General features: G+C 38.3%; 1 protein-coding gene across 2 annotated transcripts in view; it reads right to left on the reverse strand.

The window, feature by feature from the left end:
• Positions 1-22,924, reverse strand: part of SPRED1 (sprouty related EVH1 domain containing 1) — a 65,635-nt gene that overhangs the window by 40,207 nt on the left and 2,504 nt on the right. The window contains exon 1 of one of the 2 annotated variants that reach the window (XM_075425936.1): positions 22,379-22,539. The exons of the other annotated variant lie outside the window; for it this stretch is intronic. Within the exon in view, the coding sequence (XP_075282051.1) occupies positions 22,379-22,524 (146 nt within the window). The 5' untranslated portion in view covers positions 22,525-22,539. Of the gene's footprint in view, positions 1-22,378; positions 22,540-22,924 lie in introns of those variants that run through there. 2 annotated transcript variants of the gene reach the window in all.

Genomic DNA, 22,924 nt, shown 5'->3' on the forward strand with positions numbered 1-22,924 from the left:
ATATCCCAAGCACAGAGTCTACTATTAAAACAAGAATTACAAATAATTGTCAATTATAAATAACAATGAATTTTGAGTACTTTTATCTGCAATGAGACTGTCCAAATAACCCAAATAAACCAGAAGTCATTAACTACTTTACTAGCTAAAGAAAAGCATTCAACATTTTATTATGCATCCTGAAAAGTGACGTCAAAAGACCAATAACATCTTACAAATAACTTCTTCAGTGATGTTAACAAATCATCTCTAATTTTGAGCCAAAATTTTCACTATTTAGGAATTGAAGCCTAAAGTACTAGTTGTATCGTAAAAACTCATCTGACAGAATTCTGTAAACTTTTTTCACAACCCAGCACTGGAAATGCATTCATCATGTATGAGCCTCACATACAGCATGTACAATAGTGTTTTTGAGGGCTCTGCTTCTTGAATTTGGTTGCCCAAATATCAGAAAGTCATTGTGTTTGAAGGGAAGAAAGAATATTCCCTAGTCATTCAGTAATTCCTAGACAGAATTAATTTGCCTGTAACTTTTATCTATGCCTACCAGTGTTATTAAAGACTTATTATTATTCTGAAAACCTTATTGCCTGAAAGAAAAATCAAGAGAGAAGTGATTGTTTGAATCAAAGGATTCTAGAACTGTCACTCCTGCAGTTGTAACTACCTGATGACTAAAGTAGCTCATCCTTGTTTTCTTCATCCATACGCTGACGGGCAAGTGTTGTGTGACCAGTACTCATCACAACCATCTATTTGAGGCATTTTCCCAAAAGACCGAGTAAAAAACCGATATTGACTATTCCACATAAAAAGCTGATGTTTAAAGAAAAACAGCTGAGACAGTTGTTTCTTTAGGAAGCACAAAAAAGAAAAGATTGCCCAAGAGTTATTTAAGGGGAAGAAAGGGGAGCTAAAAATGCCAGAACTCAAGTAACAAAAATGAAGTAACAGATGTTTCAAAAGTCAGAGACATGAAAAGATCAGGGGAGAAGAATACTGCTTGCATATAAACTCTTCCCTACCAAGTAAATAAAATTCAAAAAACATGAAAAAAAAAAAAAAGGAGGGAGCAAGGAACAGGAGACAGAGGAAGCAGCATCTCCTTTGCCCAAACAAGATGCAGACACATGAGGAAAAACCCGCTGCCCTTTTTCAACGCGTGCAACACAGTTTGGTTTTAACTGTATGAGAGAAGCATAATCACAAAGCATATCACTGTTCAGCATGCAACACTTATGCTATGGCTTTCTACAACACACTGATATTTTCTGCATTGAAAGGGAAGTATAAACTCTTGTAGTTAAAACTAAACTAGTAAAAATTGGGTTAGCTTGGTTCCAGTAAAAAAACCCACAGAAAAATACTGAAATTTTTCATTTATAACTGTACAGGGATTAGGTAATTTCCAGACAATACAAGCTATTGTGTTACAATCTATATCATATTAATAGTTTTAATTAACACAGGTGGACAACGGCTAGGGATCACGAAGGAGTGGAGAGAAAGGTTCTAAGGAGCATTTGCACAGCAAGTAAACAGAGACAGATGAAAATACACAGCAATCAGACAACTTCTTGCCTTTCCTATAACCACTTTCTGCAGGCTGATTTCAGGACATCCTGCAACAGAGATTGGCAAGAGAATACAAAACTACTGACAGTTCTACACCAACTTCTACTAACAAGTCCAAGGCAACTTTCATACCTTCACTACCACTGTTGTTATAACCGTTTTAAAGTAATCTGATTTGGCATTGTTGCCAGAAGCACTCTCTGTCCTCCTCTTGCCCTGATTCCTGCCATGCATTTTCTCCACTGCTTCTGCGACTTCACAGTGAATGAATGGCAGAACTCAGAGAGTTCTCATCAGCGGCGCTGAGTCTAGTTGGAGGCTGGTAACAAGTGGTGTCCCCCAGGGGTCAGTACTGGGCCCAGTCTTGTTTAACTTCTTCATCAACGACCTGGATGAAGAGTTAGAATGTACCCTCAGCAAGTTTGCTGATGACACCAAACTGGGAGGTGTGGTAGATACACCAGAAGGCTGTGCTGCCATTCAGCGTGACCTGGATAGGCTGGAAAGCTGGGCAGAGAGGAACCTGATGAGGTTCAACAAAGGCAAATGCAGGGTCCTGCACCTGGGAAGGAACAACCTCATGCACCAGTACAGGCTTGGGGTGGACCTGCTGGAGAGCAGCTCTGCGGAGAGGGACCTGGGAGTGCTGGTGGACAACAAGTTGACCATGAGCCAGCAGTGTGCCCTGGCTGCCAAGAAGGCCAATGGGATCCTGAGGTGCATCAAGAAGAGTGTGGCCAGCAGGACGAGGGAGGTTCTCCTTCCCCTCTACACTGCCCTGGTGAGGCCCCATCTGGAGTACTGTGTCCAGTTCCGGGCTCCCCACTTCAAGAAAGATGAAGAGCTACTGGAGAGAGTCCAAAGGAGGGCTACAAGGATGATGAGGGGACTGGAACATCTCCCCTACGAGGAGAGGCTGAGGGAGCTGGGCTTGTTCAGCCTGAAGAAGAGAAGGCTGCGAGGGGACCTTATAAATGCTTATAAATATCTCAAGGGAGGGTGTCAGGAGGATGGGGCCAAGCTCTTTTCAGTGGTGCCCAGTGACAGGACAAGGGGCAATGGGCACAAACTGAGGCACAGGAAGTTCCGTCTGAACATGAAGAACTTCTTCCCTCTGAGGGTGACGGAGCACTGGAACAGGCTGCCCAGGGAGGTTGTGGAGTCTCCTTCTCTGGAGATATTCAAGACCCGCCTGCACAAGGTCCTGTGCAGCCTGCTGTAGGTGACCCTGCTTCAGCAGGAGGGTTGGACTAGATGACCCACAGAGGTCCCTTCCAACCCCTACTATTCTGTGATTCTGAGTGGTCAACACTGGGAAGTTGATATGAATCAAGCGTAATCCAGAAGAAAGGTTAACTTCAATCCGTATCATCCAACCCTAATTGGTAAATGACTGATTTGGTCACCAGGCTCTCTCATAACTGCTGAGAACGGTTCTGCAGATAGGGTACTTCAACACAAGTTCCCAAGCAGTGTCTGAACATGTGTCCGAGTGTTTGCTTTACTGTTAGCAACCGCTGCTGAAGTCTCATTCACTGAAGTCTGTATGGATCAGGAAAAGCAGGCAGTTTGACTGCCTCTCTACATCACATACGTATTTTGAGATTAAGCCACAACCAACAATATAAACATCTAGGATTTAAGCCACAAAGTTTGGCACATTTGATCTCTTTCTGCAGTATTAACATAACTGAAGTCTTAAATTTTCCCCTTTTTTTGGCTTCATGCGTGTGGAATAATGAGCACCAAACTTCTAACAAAGTTACGAACAGTTTTCTTCCTCCCAAGAAACATACATTTTCTTTCTCTAAATTCTTACTGCAAGAAGTTTGGCCTGCTTTGTATTTAGTAAATCCCAGTTTACAGGCCAACAAAACAGACTGAATTTCCTTTATGTAATGACTGAATACACAGAGGAAAAGCCCTCTTGATTCCAGAAGATGCAAGGAGATTAACTCTGGTAGCACAGAAAACAGATATTCTGAACACTGCAAAAAGTTTATCCCACAATGCAGTGAAAACCAAGATGCAAAAAACCCACAATTTTCAAGAAATACAACTGAAAACATATCACAATATGATAATCAATTATAAGCAAATCTAACCTGCATGTAGCATTTAATTTTGGTATCATTAATCAATGTAAAACCTAGTATTTTCAACATGAAGACAACATAAATGAGCACTATCTTGCCGCAGATTAAAACATTCATACAGCATATCTGGCCAAACTTTTGTACTCGTGAAACAATAATTTTACAGCAAAGTAACATTACAGATTGCAGTCCTACCATATGAATTTAGAAGTCTGAATGCAAACTGTAATGAGACTCAGTAAGGGTTAAGAGTACTCAGTCTGGATCTTTTTATTGGAAAGGAGTTACAGCAACCTCTATTTGGTAGAAGTTTAATATATACCAAACAAATGTGATTAGTCTGAAGTGATTCATCAGCTCATCTTCACTGATGCACAGTCACCAATATTCAAGGAAATATCACCCCCCAAAAAAGTTTTAAAACAGAAAAGTAGCCTTTAAAAACAACATAGAAAAAAATGATTTGACAACTGCACCTTTTCTGCTGGAAAACATTTATTCATTTTAAGGAATAACAAAAATCAATGAAGTGAGTATAGCATTAACTAACTACTCGTAATGCAGACTCTTTAAAATTTAATTGAGACTAGTCAATTTACTGGTACAACACATTTTCCAAACTGCAGTACTATTGGCATCAGAACCACTGTTGCTTGTCACCACTTTTTTTTTTTTTTTTAGTTTGTGCTCCTGCATTACTATGCCAAGCACATAAGGGAGAGGAAATACAAATCTCCCCTCTTCAAAAGAGGAAGAAGGAAAAAAAAAAAAAACAACCACCCACAGAAAAACAACCAAACATGAAAACCCCTCAAGTTTTGCAGCTATTCATCCTCTAATAAGGATCATTATTTACAGAAGGTTATTCAGTATTTGTTGAGAATGCAAGGAAATACAAAATCCATTAATTTCAAGCTTTAAACACTGGTTTCCAGTGCACCGGCACTCAGAAGAAAAACAGCTTCCAGATTACACTCATGCAAGCGTTTTGACACAGACAGATAACGCATCTCCACGAGACTAATTAAAGGGCGATGCTCCATTGACCAGTTATACAATAGGAGTACAGTATACTATGTATAACCCATAAATGCTACATAGATGTCTCGTATTGTGAGCTCCTTATTACTTGCAAGGTTTTATTCATAGGGTAAGTCTAAACAGTCATACATGTAGAGTGCTACCAGTGATTCAGCATCTGTAGGACTGCAGCATAAATTATTTGATTTTGTGGGATAACAGGAAGGCAACTAAACTTACTCACCTAAATCCCTACCCCTTTCTTCTCCTCCAGACTTGGGGTACAGTTCTGCTACTTCCTTTGTGCTAACTCAAACCAGTACGCAACTGTGAAGTGACCTGGTTGTGCAATCGAAACAGAAAATCCATCAGCCCAAGAGAAGGTTGTTCTGACAGGTCAGTGCCCCAAATCACCTCCAGTCATGTGCCCCTTAGGTCTAAGGCCAAGGCTGTGCAGATGAATGCAAAGTATCCCTTTCAGTGACAGCCCAAAACTATACTTCATCATTAGAAATGCAGATTTACACAATTATTTAAAGACCTAACTAAACTATTCATTTGGGGGGCTGCATTTATATATAAATTCTTCTTTAATCCAGAGGAAAGCCATAGAAGTTGTCCTCTAGTCCATACACAAATTTTCATTCTAAATAGTTTGCTTTCTTGTTTATTTGTTTACTGCTTTAACGCCAGCTTAAATAAATCTGAAACTGATAACCAATAACGTAGCCATTTGTCCAACATAAAAATCCATTTGTTCCTCCTGCACAGTATGGGAAAAAACAGACAATATTACCCCTTCGCTTTAGGAGATCCAGGAACCAAGACAAATTTTCTGTTGCATTTGACATACTGGAATCACTGTAGAGCTCTTGTACACATACTTCCACCACCAGGTGTGAATCTCAGGAAATGTCTCATTCAGTCAGGATACTATCATAGCAGTGCTTCCCAGACACAGCCAGTAGTGCTTACATTCAGTTGCACATAAAGCTTGAAAAACACAGAAATTAAAAACAAAAAAATAAGCCATGACTAACTTCACACAGCTAGAGGCTGAGAGCACCACAGCCTTATTTCAGATATGAAATAAATACTTTTTAATTTGAGATTAGCTCTGTAAGTCTATTTATGCATTTACTCTTGATCCTCATGTTCCAGCTTCCTGAGCAGCAGTTACACGGTTAAAACTCGATGTCTATTAGAATAAACTTCTGGTGGGAAGTGCTAAGAATTCACCCCGCTACCTACCAATCTATCCAGAAATCTGTTCTCACTCCTACTTCCTCCTGTCTGTTCCTCTCTGAAACAGCAGTAGGGGGGTTGGGAGTTTGCCTTTCCTCTACTGGATCACAGTTGTGTACATGAACTATACCAGACCATATGGTAATCTCTTTCAACTCCTAAGAGGCAAAACAAGCTCCCTACCAACCCGACCTGAAGAGATCCAGGTAAGAGAGAAAGCCTACAGATACCAGCATTCACATCTCCATGTTCACACAGACCAGTTACTAAATTCTGCCAATGTATTAAAGTAACAGGTAGGAACTGTAGAAAATGTTGCTTCAAGGGTAAGAGCAGCCCTGCCCATGCTCACACGAGCATTTACCGCATGCTCCACCTTCTTTCTCCACCATACGCAAAACTAGCCAGCTGCATACACGCAACTTTGAGTAGTCTGGAGAAAAACCAGAGACTGAGATGTATTATTCAGCACACAGGAAGGCTGCAACATAAAAAAAACCCTACTGTACTGAAGCAAAACCAGTGCCTGTTTAACAAGCAATGCACGCAGAGGATGAGGCCACTTGCAGGAGAGTGAAACTGAAGAGGACAATGGTTGAAAGCTGAAGAGAAACCTGTGTAGCTGCCTGGAAGCCAACAGGTGGAGGCAGGCCAACCAGAAACGTAATGGAGATGGATTTTCCTTTCATGAGGGAAAAACATTACAGCTTTATTGAACACCAAAGTGCAAAAATCCAATAGGAAAACAATCCCCAGACACAGCACCTCAGGAGAAATTCCACTACTCGCTCTCAGCGAAGAGCAGACAAGTTTCTCACAAGAGCCCAACCTCTGGATACATGAAGTTGTGTTCTGCTCTTCGGTAAAACTAGGACTGTCTGATCAAATACACTGCAATAGGATCTTGTGCATTTCCTTTTCTGGAAAGCTAAAACAGGTTTTTTACAGAGACTTTATTTTCAATCTTACAAAATACTTACTGCATTTTACAACAGCTTTTAGTCCAGCAAGCAAGTTCTTGTGTAAAATACTACAAAATAGTACAAAATTTTGTCTACATTTCCATACTAAGTTTTAGGGAACATGACTTACAGGAACATGCAAGGAACCGACTTGACAGAAAATAGCTCCCTCAGCTGGAGCTGCATAATTTTTACTTTTTAGTTCAATTAAACTAGTAGAATCATGAAGTATGTAACTAAATAATATTTGTATAACAACACAGTAATGTCTTATTTTAACTTTCTTGTTCACTACTATGTTCTGCAGTTACTTACTACCACATAGATAGCTTATTAACAATAGGAAGAAGCAACTATATCAGAGGGAGAACGAAGCAAACCGAAAGCTGCATAAGGCGTTGCCTATTACCTGTGCTAAAGAAACACAAAAAACACCAGTGACAAACACATACCAACTAGCTGGAGATATATCCAGGATCTGCCTTAAAACATAACGACAATAAAAATCAAAACTAGACTCCAGTTTACCATGATTTCTTCTTCAACTTCAATATTGTACTCAATGTGGAGACAGACATGGGCCATACAGGATAACACTGAATAATATTCTGCCTGTAATTTATAGGTATTAATGCACCTGCAATCTGCAATCACAGATACATGACATTTGGTATACTAATACCAGAAGTGTTATTATAAAGAACCATTCACTCAAGTTAAGGTTGTTATTATAAAGAACAATTCATTCAAGTTAAGGTTAAACATTCATCCCTCTCAATTTAAGAGATCTGAACATTTCTCTCAGTCCACACTTCATTTAAAAAAAAAAAAAAGATGCAAGCAATTAACAATATAAGGAATCATGTGGCCAAGAGATTTTAACAAAATCTCTAAGCATTAAACTAAACTAAGCACTAAACTAAGAGGAAGCCTGACCACATCTGTGTTTGTTAGAGAAAAAAAGTCCTTCTTAACTGAAACAGTGCTCTAGACATGATTAAAAATTGCTACTTGCAGAACAACAAAGGAAAACAATTTTCTTTTCATTGATAAGCAGCTATGAAAAGAAGGCACCTTTGTATTTTCTTGGCTCTGCTTTATATCATAATTGCACGTTATGAAGATTAAACATCCAAAAGCCTTAAGGCTTGTGAGCATGAAAAAAGTTGAAGAGTTGTAAGTCTCTCTCAATTAAACCTTACAATGAACATTGGCAAGAGGATGTCAAAGATGCCACGAGCCTATCACATCTTCAACCTTCAGAAGACAGCTGTAAAAAAAATCAACAACAAAAAAATCACCTTTGAAATCCACGTTTAACAGCAACCACGTAAAATACTAAATAGTTTAAAGCTGAAATACTAAGTCATAGAAGTCCTTCAGAGCGATATAGATTTCAGAAAGCTCACGGAACTTCTTTAGGAGCAAGGTTCTCTAATTTTGGCCACAATAATTCAAGGTTCAGTTAGTGTTAAGCACCATTATTTCTCAAGGGCTTTTCTCAGACAGATTATATGTCAAATGGATTTAACCCCAGAGATGTAACACGATCTTATAATAGTTAAGACTAAATTACAAGTTTCAAAGCAGACAGCCATCAAGGTAAGGAGAACAGGCAATCGTGGATTCAGCAAATGTACATTCCCCCATAGTCACCTAATGGCAACTTTAATAGGATGTGATGGATTTTTCTCCACCAGGAGAAAATACTGCCTGCATTTCTGCTTTAACAACCCACGCCAGCTGACTAATGGAGTTATATTTTTGTCTTGTATGAGGACGGTTACTTGCCCATCCTCTAGCAATTGCAGAATGAAACATTAACAGCAGCTGTGGGGTGAACAGAAAAGCTGCTCTATCTGGTAGCCAAGATCCAAAGTACAGGCTTTTCCCCTCGAACAGTGGAGCTCATTTTCTGTCACAGGGTGACAAAAAGACACAGCGCAGAACAAGGCCACTTTTAGAGCTTAAAGTAGCTAACTAAAGATACTTTTAAGGAGTAATAAATCTTCACAGGGAGGAAAAGCAAAGTATTCACAGAAATTAAAAATAGGGTTCTTGGGCAGGTAAGAGTCCTTGGGACCGTAGAAGAAGTTGCTAGAAAGAAACACTGGTGGATCAAAACAGGTTTCTTAACACAACTCTTATCAAATACTATTAAATATAAATACTTTGTACCTTGGCATAATAACAATCCTAATCATAACAGACCCATCCCAAAGAAACACTTCTGCCACACTACTGAATAATCAGCATATGCCTGCAACTAGAAACATCTTTTTATGCAAGCACTTGGGCTTCAGTCCTGCAAAAATTTAAATATATCACTCTGAGTAGACCTACAGATCTCTGTGGAAGTCTGTAGAGTTTAGCACACACATAAAAGATAACACATATTTATAAGCCTTGCAGGATAATTACTTTTGGCAGAATATAAATAACATTGCTCTAATGTGTTTCAGCATCACGGTCTCCTGCCTTAAGAACCAGGCATTCTGGTGAAGCCTGTCATTCTTCATATAAAGAGTGGCAGCTGCATAGCCTACAGAGACACTTAAACTTCTCTTTGCATTTTCTTTAAAGTTTCAGAATAGTGTTTAGGCATTCTTTAAAAGTACCAAGAAAGCTAACAAGCAAAGCCAACAAAAATTGCCTAGAAATGCTTTCTTACTAGTGCCATGGATACCACTGGTAAGACTGGAAGCCATTCTTATACAAACTATCTATAGCTTCCAACACTTTCGAACAGTACATCAGTTAGCCTGCAGAGCTTACTAGGTATTTCTCCAGAACCCAATGCACTAGGTGACAGGGCAATAACTCAGTATGAGAAGTAGTCTTAATAAAGGACTAACATTCACTGTACTACGCTTCAATGAAAAAGCTTAAAAATCTGCTACAAGAAAAGCTTTCAAATCGCAAGACAGGCATCTGAAATAATTTTAAGAACTTCATGCCAGTAGTTTGCCTAATTGACTTTTAAATGCATACCTAAAACCAGGCCTTCAATTTCTCTCCTTGTCAGTCTTCTTTATCTTTTCAGCATTGTCTTACTGTCTCTACTGCCTTTCATTTTAACTTCTAGCAAGGATAAACTTGAGCAAAGAAAGGAAACTTTGGAAACTGTCAATGCCATTGAGAATTAAAAGAATGGTATATATCACCTCCTGCAGTCACTACTGCTTCTGCGAGCCCCAGCTGGAGCAGCAGATCTGTCTTGGCAGAAGGCCCAGCTCTAATAAGGGGAAAGGAATTAATGTATTTTGTAGACATAGGTAGCTCATACAGCAGGTTTACTTTTGCCATTCCATTCCCCCCCTCCCCTTATTTTCATTTGATATTTTCATCTCACTAATCCCACCTTGAGAAAACAAGACAGTTCTACTGATAATACATCATCAAGATTTTACAGCTGAGAAAGCGCTGCATGCAACAAGAACAGCTCTGGTGCAATTTACTTCTAAGAAATTGTCTACCAGAAGTCCAACAACACTAACAGCAATGAGAGGGGAAAAAAGTAATTTAAAACACTCAGCAGCTCTCTCAAACCCATCTGATTTCATATTTACAGTTTGTATTGCCTTGGTCCAAATAACCAGGTGGAAATTCTGTGCATTCAATTGATTTCTATTAAGCATCTTTTGTTTTGTGTACAAAAATGACAGATAGACCTTGGTTAAGACAGGTTAATGGAACACAGATAAATTCTGAAGTATTTACCTAACTTTTAGACAAGAAATCTTTCGTTTGCACCTCAGATGTATCTAGTGTAAAGCAGCATCTCAGAAAGTAGGTTAGATCGGATCATAAGCACATGCAGTCTTTGAAACACAACCAGACTGCCCTTCTGATAGCCGAGGTGGAAACAAAGCAGTTTCCAAGCATTAATGAGCCAGCCCTGAGTCAATGCAGACTGAAGGAAGGCGACACAGGCGACCCCCTCCCCACTCCACCAGGCCCTTGTTGAAGGTCAAAGCCCAAGAGCACCAGCACCTCCCAACGCCCTTTCTCCTTCTGCTAAAACACTTACTTTAGCAAGAAAGAACAAGCAGTTGACACTGACATGACCATAAATTCAATGCATTTCCTAACAAAAGTGAATTGCCAGGTTCTTCCCTAGAACATCATGCTTACCATTTTATCTCATCACCTTATTTATCCGGTTCTTGTGAGACAAACCATTTCAAGAAAAGAAATGCCCATGCAGTACACAATGCTATTAAATACTACGTTTGGATATTAAGACTAATTCCAAATTTTAACATGCAAACACGAACAGCAAATGATACCAAAAGATTAAAATTGAATAATCTGGCATAGCAATTTCAGCTCGCTTCAACTTCTGAATGCCTGAAAACACAACACTTGTATTAAGCACAGATAAGCCATCCAAAACTAAATTGCCTCTAAAGTAAAAAGTCCTGCGAAACAAACACACGTTAAAGTTTTCCACCAAAGAATCAAGAAACAAATTATATATTTCAGCTCAAACTTCCCGATGAGGAAACAGATGCGTATGGAATTTCACCACTTCTAACATGTGGAACAGTCAGAGAAAGAATGTCAACAAGAATTTTTGCCAGACCCTTTATGGCAATTCTTATGTTTTTATGTAAAGCATTAATATCTTAAGGTAACAGCAGCATTAACATCTGAAGATAATATAAATATAAATAAATATATATAGTATATAGTACTATTACTAATTTGTGATGTCCTTGGAACACTTTGTGCAGATACTAATTGCATCTCTGAAGATGTCTTCAATATCTCAGTTACTGAGTTTCTTGAACATTTCCAAAGGGAGATTTCCAGCCTCCCAGAAAGAAGAAACTGTAGCTGACCCCTTTGTAGTTTTAAAGTTGTTCTGAATCATCACCTGCCTTGCCACAAAAACAAAAACCTCCCCAAACCGTTTCAAATCACAGATCTGCTTTACCATTAAAAAGTAAACAAGTGAGCAGTTAAGTTCAGTGGATTTTAAATAAATCTACTCCCACTCTCCTTCATTAACAGATCTCAACTGTAAATTTGCTTTAGATGCTTTAAGAGGTGGCTATTAACTACATACAGACAAAGTTATTTTGTGTGTCAAAATGACAGCACTGATGCTATTTATTTAGTGAAACTCGATTTGTCAGTGTTGGTAAAATGCAGGGTATTAATGGAATCCTTTTCATTTCTATTTTAAATGGCTTGTGTACTTACACAACTTTAGCTTATTCTGAAATACTTCACAGGTTAACAGAAAGGATCTGGGAAAAAAAGCAAACCCAAACCCATTCTGAACAGTTAAGTATTTCAAATTATTTAAATAGCCTACTGAAAACCATTAAAACAAACCCACCCATGACACATATCAGTTATACCACTATAAAACTTCGTACCATTTGAGGGAGGGGGCATTTAAAAAGAAGTTCAGATTTACATCTCTTAAAACACCCAGAGAATTATTAAGATTTGCTTGCAGGTACCCTTTTCTGCATAGTTTTACACAGGAGCATCAACTTCCAGACCTTCAGAGGTGCAGACAAATAATTCCACGCAATCCCGAACAGTATCATCAATACTGAGTTCAACTTGATGCTGTGGATCTTGGCACCTCACTTGGTAGCAGCCTCAACCACCAGATTGGGCAACTGCTGCTACAAGGCTATGTATTGAAATGTGTAAACCACACATGAAACACTTTCCTTTGTGAAGGAAATGATACATAATGGAGCTCAAGAGACTGAAGATGAATGAACAGAAGTTTTATCATCAGGAAAAAAACAAACCTTAAAAAAATGCTAGACATAAGAAATACATAATCCTCCCTACATATGCTGTCATATACCTGAGCAATTTCAGATCATGCTCTATGGAAATGCTACCAGGCTATTTAAACCTTGAGATGTATCAATCTGACCTTTTTGTGACAATAATAAAATAACGCACAAAGAAAGTGATAGACCAAGAGACCTTCCTACTTTTTCCCCAACACTTCTATTGCCAAAGGACATATCCCAAACGGAAGCAATTCCTGACAAAATTATTTGCTGAGCTGTAATAAGAACTTATTGCAGACAAAAGCAAAAATAGTCCTTTGGAGAATACCATTTTCCAGTGTATAAAAAGGCAACAGAAGTTGTATCCTACTGAAAACATGGTACAAACTGATTTTCTTGGTTAATGATAAAAGCTTGAACAGCATCTTTCAATTTAACTGTTAAGACTGCATTTCTCAGGAATCAAATATATCATTTCATTATATAGACAAAATAAGGGAATATTTGTCTCAGCCGAGGCATATCAAAACTGCAAAAAAATCCTCTCTCACCAAATACACCCTAGATCACAGATGATAATACGGTAACTAGGAAATGACAGTTATGATTTCTCCACTGTAAAATATCTAACTATTGTAAATTAGACAAGAAAAAAAATGTAGAAAGCAGATCCTTTCTGCTGTCAGATACTATGATTTCTGCACTGTTTGTAATCGCCTTAGAAACAAACTGTGAAGCAACCTCAGAAAAGCTGGCCAAAATTACTCTTGCCCTTGAGAAGTGACACTTTGTTCCTTCCTTTGACACATGGAAGTTAATTAGAATATCTCTTGCAACTTCTCTACCGAAATGATCTTCTCCTGAAGCACATGGCAGATATTTGGATCATCATGCCTTATTCGGAATGATACATTGATCAAAGCTCATTGTTTGCACCCTCCAGCTGGAAGAAGCACCAGCACCTTAAAGCTTACTTAAAGCTTTTAGCTCCCACACGGAGTTTCAGTTGTGGGGATCAAGCTCATGCAGCACAGATGTGCCAAAAGACAGAAAAGCCAAGCCTATACCTCCCAGTAGCTGCTCAGGTCTTAAAAAAACCAGATGAAATAACAGATTGGTAAGCTTACTTCCAGTTATTGCACAAGTCTAATCCATACATTTTTATTTTGTTCAGAAAAGAAGCTATACAGATAATTGTAGTTCTACTTAGGAACTACAAATCTAGGAAGATTTGTTCACAAACATCAAAAAAGTTGAATTTTCTGTAGTGGAGAAATTACTAAACATTGATTTTCAACGTTTCTGTAATATCTTTTCCTTTCACTGCTGAAAGGAGGATGAACTTGTAGCCTGTGGGAAGTATTCTGTCTTTCTTCAGCAAACGAAACACATGTTTTTATTCGGGTTATGTTTTTGTTGTCCCAGAGTGGCAAAAAACAGGCTTCTTGCTAGCATTGCTCAAGGGTAAAACCCTGGTATTAAGAGCTGTAAGGGTGCTCAGTGGGCCAGTCAAAACGTCTCAAAGAGGCACTAACCAGTGTCTTATTTCCAGAGAAGCTTTTCAGGATAAGCTGTATGAGAACACTAATACAGAGAAGTGCTCAGAAAAAAATGCTTCCTAAAATGCTAAAACCAAAACAAAACCTACAAGGACAGGTCTCTAAAAGCCAACACACTTCAAAACACAGAAAGAGATGCCACTTTCAGCAGTTTAAAAAAAAAAAAAAAAACAAAACAAACAAAAAACCCAACAAACAAATAACAAAATAACCAATGCAAGAAAACTACAGTTTTAAAAAGGTACAGCAGAGAACGAAAGAGCGGGGAGAACCTGAAAAGCTCCTCTAATTAGACAACTAAGCTTATCAGTTTTCCTCTAGTTAACCACAACTTACTCCAGAAGAAGGAGAATAAAAGATCCCCACCCACGGGAAATTACACTCTACTGAACTACAGCACTCCAAATTCACGTCTGGTTCTGGAACAGCTTCCTTGAACAAGTCCTTCTTCTGTTCAACTAATAGATGAAGAAGAGCTCATGTTTTCTGCCTTGCTTCAGGGGAATGAATGTGGACATATTCTCCCTTTGCAGGAGCCGTAACAGAGAAATGAAAGGTAGCGAATTCCTGCACTGCCAACCCAGGGAGTTCAAAGAAAAACAAAACTGGTTTTGTATCGGTGAGCAACATACAACATGCCTGCAGAAGCATCTCCTTCCCACTGTGCAAAGCACCCTAAGTGGATGATGTAAGATACCTAAAAGCATTTGATACGGCAACACTACTGCAGCTTCTTCTGAAACCATTTCGAAAAAGTCCTCTTCACTGCCCAAACAACCTGGAAACAGAGAAGCGTCTAATCCCATCAGGAGATTCCCTCGGCCTGCCTGTGGCCAAGAGGCTGGGGTGGAGTTATGAGCACCGACTCAATTTTCAGTGCTCCAGGCAAACGCTTAACTGATTTCTGCAAATCCTCCATTACCTAACGCAGGGTTCTTAACATGCACGATTCTTTTCCATCACCATAGTAACAAAGCACGTACATTTTAAGGTGCATACGGGGGCTCTTCTAGAGGATGTGACAAGTTGAATACAGCTAAGACAATGTAAGATATTTTAAGCTAGACCCGTTCAGTACAAATACAGAAAGCATGAAAGTACTGTGCTAGAGATCATCACAGGACTATTTAAGCAGTGGTTACACACATCCATTAAAAAGTTTCCTGGAGGCTGAAAGTAGAAAATGAAGCAAGATTCAGTCAGGACATTTATGGGCCTTAATGCATAAAACCAGCTGTGTAACAACAGCCTGATTTTAGACACTCTCTGTAGCTTCTTCAGAAACCACAGACCAGAACACAAGTAAAAACTTTTTAAGAATAATACACTTTATCTACCAATTACCAAAACCAAAAAAAAAGGTAGAAAAAAGACCTAGTTAGAAAAACATATTTACTGATTAAGAAATGACAACTGGCATTCTCATTTCAGTCTGAGCTGCAAGTACTTTGCACGTACACGCCTGAAGTATGGCGCTATTCCTGCAGGACACACAGGTGACACCACAGAAACCCAGGTTTAATGGTACTCCATACGTCAGGTGCTTCCACAGCAAATATGCCCATAGATGTCAACAGCCTGACTGGCACTTGGTGACCAGCATGCTAGATGCACGTACCCCTCAGCAGCATGACTTCTCATAACAGATGTCATTATTGACTTTGAAGAACCAAACCAAAAGCCAGTTCAACATAACAAACGTATTATTCCCTCGGATAACTTCTCATACTACACTAGAGAATGCTTCCAAACCGGGGGTAAAAATCCCAACACCAAAACCCCAACTTTCAGATAAGGATTAAGAAAATCACGCTAGCAGAAAGAATATAAGAAACAGCATGTTACAAGTCTGGATAGAATTACAGCAATATTACCAACATCTGAAATACCCCCATAGCTGAAATCTGAAGATTAAAGACTAAAGCCAGACTAATCTGCAGAAACAAACAAAAAATCCCCTAACAAACTTGTTAGAACACTGTTTTACTTTTCAATATTAGTATTTATAGAAATTTAACACTTATTAAGATGCAGTCCTCAATTACACAGCACCACCTGAGAGTGATCAGAAGGTGCTGTCCTCCTCTCTGGCACAAGATGCACAGCAAACAAGGCAAGGGGATGAAAAAAGAAAATGCACATTTCCTAGTACTGAAGGTTTGAGAGCAGAACCCAGGCAATCTGATTACATTTATGGCTCCATCCCATCATCGAAATCATCAAAATCCATACCCCCTGACCACATGGATTATATTTGCACAAACAATCTCAGTTTTCAAGCCTGAAAATTCTCACGCATTTCATTCTACAACTTTGCATTCCCTTGGCACACTCATCATGTATCACTGGTACCAGCAATCATAATTTCTCCTGGTTTTTTTTTTTCCTTCAAATCTTGCAAAATTAAAGTAACAGAGAACAACCTCCAATCTTTTTTGTGTACCGTCAGTAGCATCCGAACTACAACTGGAGCTTGTAATGAGCTAGATAATTGCCCCCTGAAGAGGGCACAAACACACCTATCCTAAGTCTACACTACTAGGAAACTTCCAGTCTATCCTTGGTCCTGGGAGCACAAACCAGTGATAGCAACAGTAAGTAGCACTTAAAAACACACAGGTTTGGTAAATAAGGTCAGCCACTTATGTAGATTAAAAACCCTCACAGGATCGCCTGTTTTAAATGTATAGGCCTCAACACTAAATCCTGAATCAGCTTCTTTACACCTTTCAAAAATGTGTTCCTATTCAAGGCTCAACATATATTGACCTCAGTCACAGGCTTCGTACTAAGGCATGCTACACTGGGATCCAGAGCAAGCACACCATGCACAGAAAGAGCACTTCATCATGTCCGAGAGACTGAAAAGTTTCTAGGAAGCTACATAAAAATTCGTAAATCTGAGCAGACTGTGTACTCCCACCTTTCACTGCTGCTACTTAATCCTTTCAAAAGGTTAAAGAGAGAGAAATCACTTCTGCCCTCAAGGTTTATATCACTTCACCAAAACAGTTCTGCACAATTTCTGAAAGAAAAAAATCCCAGGCAGGCAGAAATTCTCATCCGAGAGTTATATCTGACCAATTTTGGGTTTATTCAGAGGAGGCAGACAGTCTCAGTAACAATTTTTAATAAACCTGACACTAGTTTTCGGTAATGACTTGTTTTATTAATGAAACTGTTGATACTTCTTGTTGCTATGCTTGTTTATTCACAGCATCTGACTTTACTAAAACCGAAACAAATCGGTTTCATTTTTGCTTTGACAAACTTCAGTTAGTGTCACAATGCGTCAATACAAGTCAAAGAAAAAGGGTAACTGTCAACAGTCATCAGACCACCGGGGGGAAGACCAATTTACTTGGTACTGTTTTCCAGGAGTTTCTTCTTTTAAAAAAAAAAACAAACCCCAAACATCCAAGCCAAACGCTGGCTCACAGAATTTCTTTAGGGGTTCTGAACAGGTGAGTGCTTAACTCGCTGTAGCAGAAGTACGGATTACAAGGTTTCCTCACCTAACTAAAATATTCTAAACAGCAACAGTCAAAATTTTCAATAACAAGAATGAATACAACGGGGGGGGGGGGGGGGGGGGGAAGAAGAAAATATGTTTATCACCTCATTTTTAAGATGGTTTAGATGTTTCAACGGTGCACATTTGGGCAAGTGTTGTGCAGCACACAAAAATATTTTCTTCTGAATGGAAGTTTGGTATCAGACAGCAATAGAGAATGGAGCACAGTAACTGCTGAAGCTTCTCTGGCCTATTTTCCCTGTTTGAATTGAAGTATTTACTGTCATATGACAGTGAGTTCTTAGAGGAAAAATTCTTGTGATCTCCTTGCATATATAAATGCATTTATTAGCATTATATTGGGACTTAATATTTCTTTTCCCCATGTTATTTGGAGCATTGGGGCCTGCAACTGTGTGTAGCAAGTCAGTTGTTATTTAATCAGAGCCATATTTATAAACAATTTTAGTACTCAAAGCACTTACATGCACATTTTTTATCCTTTAGCATACCTATTGTTCTTTTTAAAAAAAAAAAAAAATTCTTGTTATACGTAGGAGAAAAACAGTGCATAGAAAACACTGAATATAAATAAATGAATATATATTCTTTTAACAAACTGATATCACAGATATCAGCATGAACATTATGTAAAAGATAAGCCTGAGAAGACGTGAAAACACATGCACTTAAAATGTCTGCTTACTTCCTACAAGCAAGTGCTGTTCAATACAACCATAGTCTTACAGACTGATTCCTATCACAGATATTTTTCAAGTAGGAGAGATACCATGTTTACCCTGGTACCATATACCCTAAAATACGTTACCATATACAACATGATACCACCTCATATATGAGAAAAACCACAGACAGGAGTAGTGCCAGCCAACAAATTTTACCAGATCATAGCCTAAGCACTAGCAAAAAAAATTTTCTCTTAAAGACTACAGGAAAAGTAAGTACAACAAAAGTATGTATTGCTATTGTCTTATGTCTAGAAATGTATGTTAATACAGCACACCAAAAGAGCATCCAGCCTCTTCCTTCCCTCAAAAAACAAGCATCACTAAAGGTTATTTCTGCTGAATATCAAGACTAGTTAAGCGACACACCTAACAAAGTATTAGAAAGTATAAAGCATGTTGCAAATTTGTTTACATCTTCTTGAATTTTAATTTGCAATATTTGTACCACTTTAGTGGCCAATAAATACTTCACAACTAGAAGAGATTTCAGAAAGAAGAATGAATATTTTCAAGGCAGAGAAAGGAGGAACAAATTTTACATTTTCAGGAACCATTTAATTTTTTTTTTTTTACAACCAATTCCAGCCATTCAGTAACTGTGCAGACTGTGCTACTTAAAATTTGCTTTCTTAAATGTTACACATTTGAATGCTGCACATTAGAACAAAGAGGAAAAAGACAAATATAGATCCTTTTTAATATATCCATAAAGAAACTGGGACCCTCAACAACACGGCAACTCCCAGCCGTCTTTCAAATTCCTTTAAGGAAACTGCAAAATGTTCCAGTCGAGAAAGAAAAGAAGGAGAAAGCAGACATTTAAACATTAGAACACCACCATTTAAAACAACATACATTGCATGCTGTATCCTAGTTACTTCTTTTGAATCAGGGGAGTAAAAATCAAAAAAGATGCAAGTATTTCCTTTTGTCTCCTTTTTAAACTTGTGTCAATATTCTGACAGGTATTTTTTGTTTCTGGTGTTTGTCATATCCCATCAAGTCATCACCAATGCATACAATTTCTCCAGATACACACAAGAATGGGTAAATAAACAGAAATGCCACTGTTTAGCCTAAAAACCACCAGGAATGCCTTCAGCTTTAATCCTGTGATTTCCAGTCCCATCAAGATATATTCCTTTTGAGAAAGATCTCCACTTTTGAAACATACGCTGATGTCCTCACTTCCACTTTAAAACTTCAAGCACATTAAATTTTAAATGAACAAACAGGGCAAACACTCGTCACTTTTTAATTCAAATACTATTGCTGGCTCCAGTTATGCTGAAACATCTAGAAAGCATTTTTCTGCAATACCACAGTAATCAGCAACGTTGCTAAGGTGAACCTTTTCTTTTTTTAATTAAAAAAACCCAATCAAACAAACAAAAAAAACCACAAGAAAACCCTGACTCCCAGATTACGTAACATGCAAATACAGTTTCACCTTCAACATCGTGTCGTGAACATAAAGCCAAAGAAACAGCAAGAAGCAGTTCATAAAACTGGAAAAGCCTCTCCAGGACTCTAGAAAAGAACCATTCCTCCAAAAGAAAATATATCAGAAATGCAATGATTTTATATAATCACTTGGTTTAGAAGATGCTTTCCTTATTAAAAAAGAAAAAAAAAAAAAAAAATCCTTCTTTTTACAAATTCCTTCCATTAAGGGATGAAGAATTCAAAAATCTATATATACCCTAAATAGCAGAAAAAAAAAAATGCCTGCCGAAAAGTGTTAAAATCCTCCCAGAACTAATAAACCAAACTAGTTGGCTTTACTTTCTGTGATATGATTTAATGTTCATCTTTCAGTGTTTGGGCTTGTAACGCAAGGAGTTTTGAAGTACAAATGAAGTATAAACAGTATTTTCATAAATATTGAAGGAAGACACAAACATATCAAGTATTTTATTTTAAAAATTTAGGTCAGCTTTGCTTCTTCAAATCAACAATTCAGGATGTTTATAACACCATAATCTAAAGGCTGTTAAGCACACAGCATTATTATACACTCTTTGTTTCTTTGATTTATAATCTCTTGAACTGAATTATGTAGGAAAATGAGTGTAAGATTACCTGCATTTATGTAGCAAAACAGTTAGCATATGACAGTCTGAATCTGTAAAAATACAGTATGTAAAACCAACTCTGAATATAATTCAAGAGCACAAGCATTCCCTGAAAAAGAAAGAGGCCACCTGCAACACAGAGGAAAGTAAACAAGCCAATAAAGCAGTGCTCCTACTTTTCAATAGCAGGAACTCAGACTCCATCTTAAGCCTGTCATCATTCATTCCTACTGAATGGGGACTACATAACCTAATAATTACTCTGTTTTACCTAACACTGAATGTCAGTAGCATTTCTAGACAGCAAAAAAAATCTGCCACCAAACCAGAAATTTGGTACAGTGGTTGCTGACCGGCCTCCTTCGACACTATTATGTTAAGGTGCATGAACAGCAAATTGACCCACGAGTCCACAAATGCTACCAATTCCTTCATTTAAAAACTGACAGTATTTGTAAACACCACATTGTATTAATGCTGGCTACACCAACTGCAAAACACCACTGGGGGGGGGGGCATATATGTGTGTATACATATATATGGAGGTATAGAAATACTCTCACGTAACTAATACTTGACAGATACAATAACATCAGTACATAAACAATGTAAAAATCACCCTAAAAAAAATCACCCGTGGCAATCAGAATTTTAAAGGCTGCCTTCCATATGTTCATGACTGACACGAAACCTATTAGTCCTTAAAGCAGCTTTTTAATTAATCTTTCCCACCACCACTGAGAATTTAACATTAACTGAGGTCAAACTCTAGACACCGCAAATATTTGTATCTTACTCCATAAAATGAAGTTTTATAAACAAGGCATAATGCTAAATTACCAGAATATTCCCAGTAGCCACAATGACACAAAATGCATTGCAAAGTACCCGTATTCGCCCTTCTGTGCCGAGAGATTTGTTAATGAATTCAAGGCCACTGATGTCATCAATTATACTGATAAAATTAAACACAGCGAACTTCTAATATATGATGAGGTTCAATTTGTAGATCTGCCCTGTTTTCACAAATGGTTTGTTTGGCGTTTCAATCACATTTCCCAAACATTTAAAGCGACACACTTCTGCTACGTGCAAAATCAACCAAAGAGGAACGACGACTCTGGCCTTGCCAAAAATGCTGTCAAAAAAAGCAAATGAAACCGAGAAGAGAAAGACTTTTTTTTTTCTTTCTGATGTTCTAATAACCAAAGTTAAACAACAACAACAAAAAAATCTATTCTTTGAGAAAAAGCACTGCTGATAGTGCTTTGTAAGGTTTTACACGTTCAGCTCTATGATGACACTGAATTAACTCAAACTGTACGTGAGCTTTCACATTTCAAGTAAACATTAGTGATCTTTCAGGTATTCTCTAAGGCTGCACTAACAAGAAAGCCTCCTCCACTCCACGAATGCCTAATTAAGGATCACCTTAGTGTAATTTTTTAAGATAATGAAATAGTGTATTCATGAGCAGCGAACATCACCATTTTAACACTGGCAACCACAAAACAGTTACATCAAACAAACACATTGTCTGCTTCAGGGATCCTTGATCGCGAAGTTTCACTCGATTTTATTTTTTGAAAGATTTCAAAATATTTAAAATCAAAGTTAATACATTGGCCTCTAACCAGTTTATGCCGTATTACTAACATTTCTCTGTTATTCTGATATTTCAGAGGTCTCTTCAGCCACGGCATAGGTTAAGGAGAAACGACGATAGCTAATCTGCCGTAAAATTCTCAAAGTAAACAGACAAAAGTGAACCGCATTGCTGATTTCTATCAGTTTAGTCGTCTTCACCGTTACCTGTATTTTACAATAGGAAACGTTTTCCGATGTCTCCTTAGGTATGACGGACTTCCTTTCACACTACTTAGATCTAAGACAGTATGGCTCAATAAAATGTAAATTATCCCAAACGGATTAACATGCTGTCTTGAAAACACGTTCATAACGACGAATTTGATTTTCAGTGTTTTATTTTTGAGTCAGTGTTCCTGGAGGGGAAAATATTTCAGCGTTTTCTGAATAAAGCTCTTCCTCGCTTATGCATTAGTCGGTACAGCGAGAAGGTACGCCTGAACTAACGCCCCTTTATAGGGAAAGGACAAACGCAAACCATGAAACCAGCTCTCCCCCCCGCCCCATCTTTACAGTAACGTCCCTTGCTCGCAGCCATCAGCCCTCTCCGATAAACCTGCCGGCCTGGCTGCCTCTCCCTTCCCATGGAGGTCTGATCTGCCAGGCTGCTGAATGCAGACACTGTACTGCACTGTGAATGGACAGCCAGGTATTTTATGAATGGAGCGGATCACGTGCTTCCAGCACCTCCCCGAGCTGATATTTCCCACA

This window comes from Opisthocomus hoazin, chromosome 7, assembly GCF_030867145.1.
Source record: "Opisthocomus hoazin isolate bOpiHoa1 chromosome 7, bOpiHoa1.hap1, whole genome shotgun sequence".
Taxonomy (NCBI): Eukaryota; Metazoa; Chordata; class Aves; order Opisthocomiformes; family Opisthocomidae; genus Opisthocomus; species Opisthocomus hoazin.